Source organism: Magnolia sinica, chromosome 6, assembly GCF_029962835.1.
Source record: "Magnolia sinica isolate HGM2019 chromosome 6, MsV1, whole genome shotgun sequence".
NCBI lineage: Eukaryota > Viridiplantae > Streptophyta > Magnoliopsida > Magnoliales > Magnoliaceae > Magnolia > Magnolia sinica.
In genome coordinates this window covers 89,227,139-89,229,392 of record NC_080578.1, presented here as the reverse complement: position 1 = coordinate 89,229,392, position 2,254 = coordinate 89,227,139, and the positions used below count along the sequence as shown (strand labels likewise).

Sequence of the window (2,254 nt, the reverse complement as noted above, 5' to 3'; positions counted from 1 at the left end):
GCTTTCCATCCCTGAAACGGTCTTTACCTCAGAAGCCTGGCCCTACACGCATAAACTCGAATATCAGGACACTAATAACGTTCTGATGATCATAACCCTTTCCACGTCCATATATAACACCTATTTCATTCTCAACATGACCTTCAACAACAATAAGAACCACCATCTCCTTCCCTCCAAAAACCTCAAAACCCCTGCATTAAAACACCTCTTCCTTCCATCCCATCTCTTTCCCAAAATACCAACACAAGAAATCTCCTTTTTTGTCCTCTCAGCCTCAAATATGGGCTCTTACCCAAGAAATATCTTCAAAAGAACAACCATATTATTCTTCTTCATCATCTTCGAGATTCTGAATTCTCAATCTGTTCAAGCAACTAGAGCTTGGGAAGGACTGAGGCCGTCGCTGAGAAATAGTCTCACCTTCGAGTCCCTCCAAAGAAGTCCCATTCCGCCTTCCAAACCTTCCGACTGCACCTATGTCCCCAAGAACGGTGGAAAATGCCCTATCAAAGCCAAGAACTTTGCGGGACCTGTCCACATTGGATCTCCTGGAGTCCATGGACTCACCACCCGCCTCCATGCGCATTCCCTCTCAACATCATAACTCCCTTTCCAGATCAACAGTCGTGATCCTCATTACTGGGAGAGCTCGGAGTGAATGTCCATCAGTCTACACTTTTGACGACTTGGTTTTTGGTTCATTGATGTAACGATTTATTCAATAAAATATATATGCTTTAATGCTTAGTTTTGGATAAAATTGGAGGGAATTTGGTGAATATTATTACTAAGGGAAATTATTTTTAGAGTGACAAGAGACTGAGGGACTTTTGTGCAACAGATCAAGGCCATGTACTAGGTGGGGATCAAAATGAACATGTCCTATCCCTAAAGCCATTCTGGTCTACTCATCAGGGGACCGCATGTGAATGTTGAATATATATATATATATATATATAAACAGGAATTGTATTCATCAAATATTGAGTGGGGCTGTGCATACAGCATACAATTCGGGATAACCCTCCGAGACAAAAAAAGAGAGGGGGCAGCCTATCGTAAAGAACTAACTGTGCAAAACAAAAGAACTAGCTGTGCAAAATGGCTTTAATTAGCCCTGATCATGCCTAGGCCCGCTCGATGGAGGAGGAGCTCTCCTTTGGTCAGCAGCGGGAGGGCATCTACCTGGCTAAACTCCCTGTCCACTTGGCTTTCGCTGCCTAGACGCATCAGTCCGTCTGCCGTTCTGTTTGCTTCCCTTAGAATATGCCGATGGGAATGTTGAATATATACCGTTAGTTATTTTCTCAGTAACTTCCACATTTTCCATAACAGTATGGGCGATGGAACTGATTTATGGCCAGCCAGGCGTATTCACGAATGGCCATGCAAGATGTTTGGCGTAGACTCGCATATGTGTTCCATTTTGGCAGGTGCCCCATTTCACGTCAGCACTCTCTCCTCACATGAATCACCATAGCACCTCCGTACAAGTTGATTTCGTTAGCTTTCTCAACCCATGTACGGTATGGATGTTGGTACTCGGTGGGGGCCTGTTCAACAAAGATGGGCCACTAATAAGAGGTTAGGATGGCTCAACAAATTTGAGTTTTGAATGAGAACCTCCCTGCAGTGCGCCGCGCAACTTTTTTCTTCTTTTTCTTTTTTCCGCAAGGAATGTTGCATTTCCAATCAAGAGGAAAAGAAATTCTAACAAACTAGTAGCTTGGCGGCCAGAGAGAGAGAGAGAGAGAGAGAGAGAGAGAGAGAGAGAGAACTTTCAAACCTTGAACTAGAAATAACTAGCAAAATCCCTCTAACTCAACTTCACCACGGAAAGGGCTCCATTACCCTTATATGTTGCTTGGATACATAAATACCCCAACCTTACTTCCCATGGATTTGGGGGGCAAGTTGGATTTGAACTGAGCCCGAACAATCCCAGAATTCCCGTGCGGGTGGGTGACCTTCCCCCAAATGCACCTATAAAGAGAACCGTCCTTCTTGACCTTGGCCTTGTAGATGTACACCATCCTCTTGCCGCAGTACCAGGTCACCTCCTCCTTCATATTCACGCCCTCAATCTGAACCAGAGATGTCGATTGGTACTGGTTCGACTTCAATCTCTTGTATCCGAGAATCGTTCCTTGCACGTACAGCCTGACATGCTTGCCCTGGCGCCCTTTCACCATTTTCGCTGCAGAGGGTTTTGCCAAAAGAGAAACAGGTGCAAAAAACCCTAGAAGGCGCA

General features: G+C 44.9%; 1 protein-coding gene across 1 annotated transcript; it reads right to left on the bottom strand.

Moving 5' to 3' along the window:
- Positions 1 to 1,789: 1,789 nt before the first annotated feature.
- Positions 1,790 to 2,254, bottom strand: LOC131250124 (large ribosomal subunit protein eL33y-like). Its single transcript, XM_058250753.1, has one exon. It carries the CDS (start codon positions 2,193 to 2,195, stop codon positions 1,857 to 1,859), a length of 339 nt encoding a protein of 112 aa, XP_058106736.1. The 5' UTR covers positions 2,196 to 2,254; the 3' UTR covers positions 1,790 to 1,856.

Excerpts from the sequence above, each read along its gene's own strand:
- LOC131250124 (XM_058250753.1), bottom strand. The coding sequence starts at position 2,195 with ATGGTGAAAGGGCGCCAGGGCAAGCATGTCAGGCTGTACGTGCAAGGA.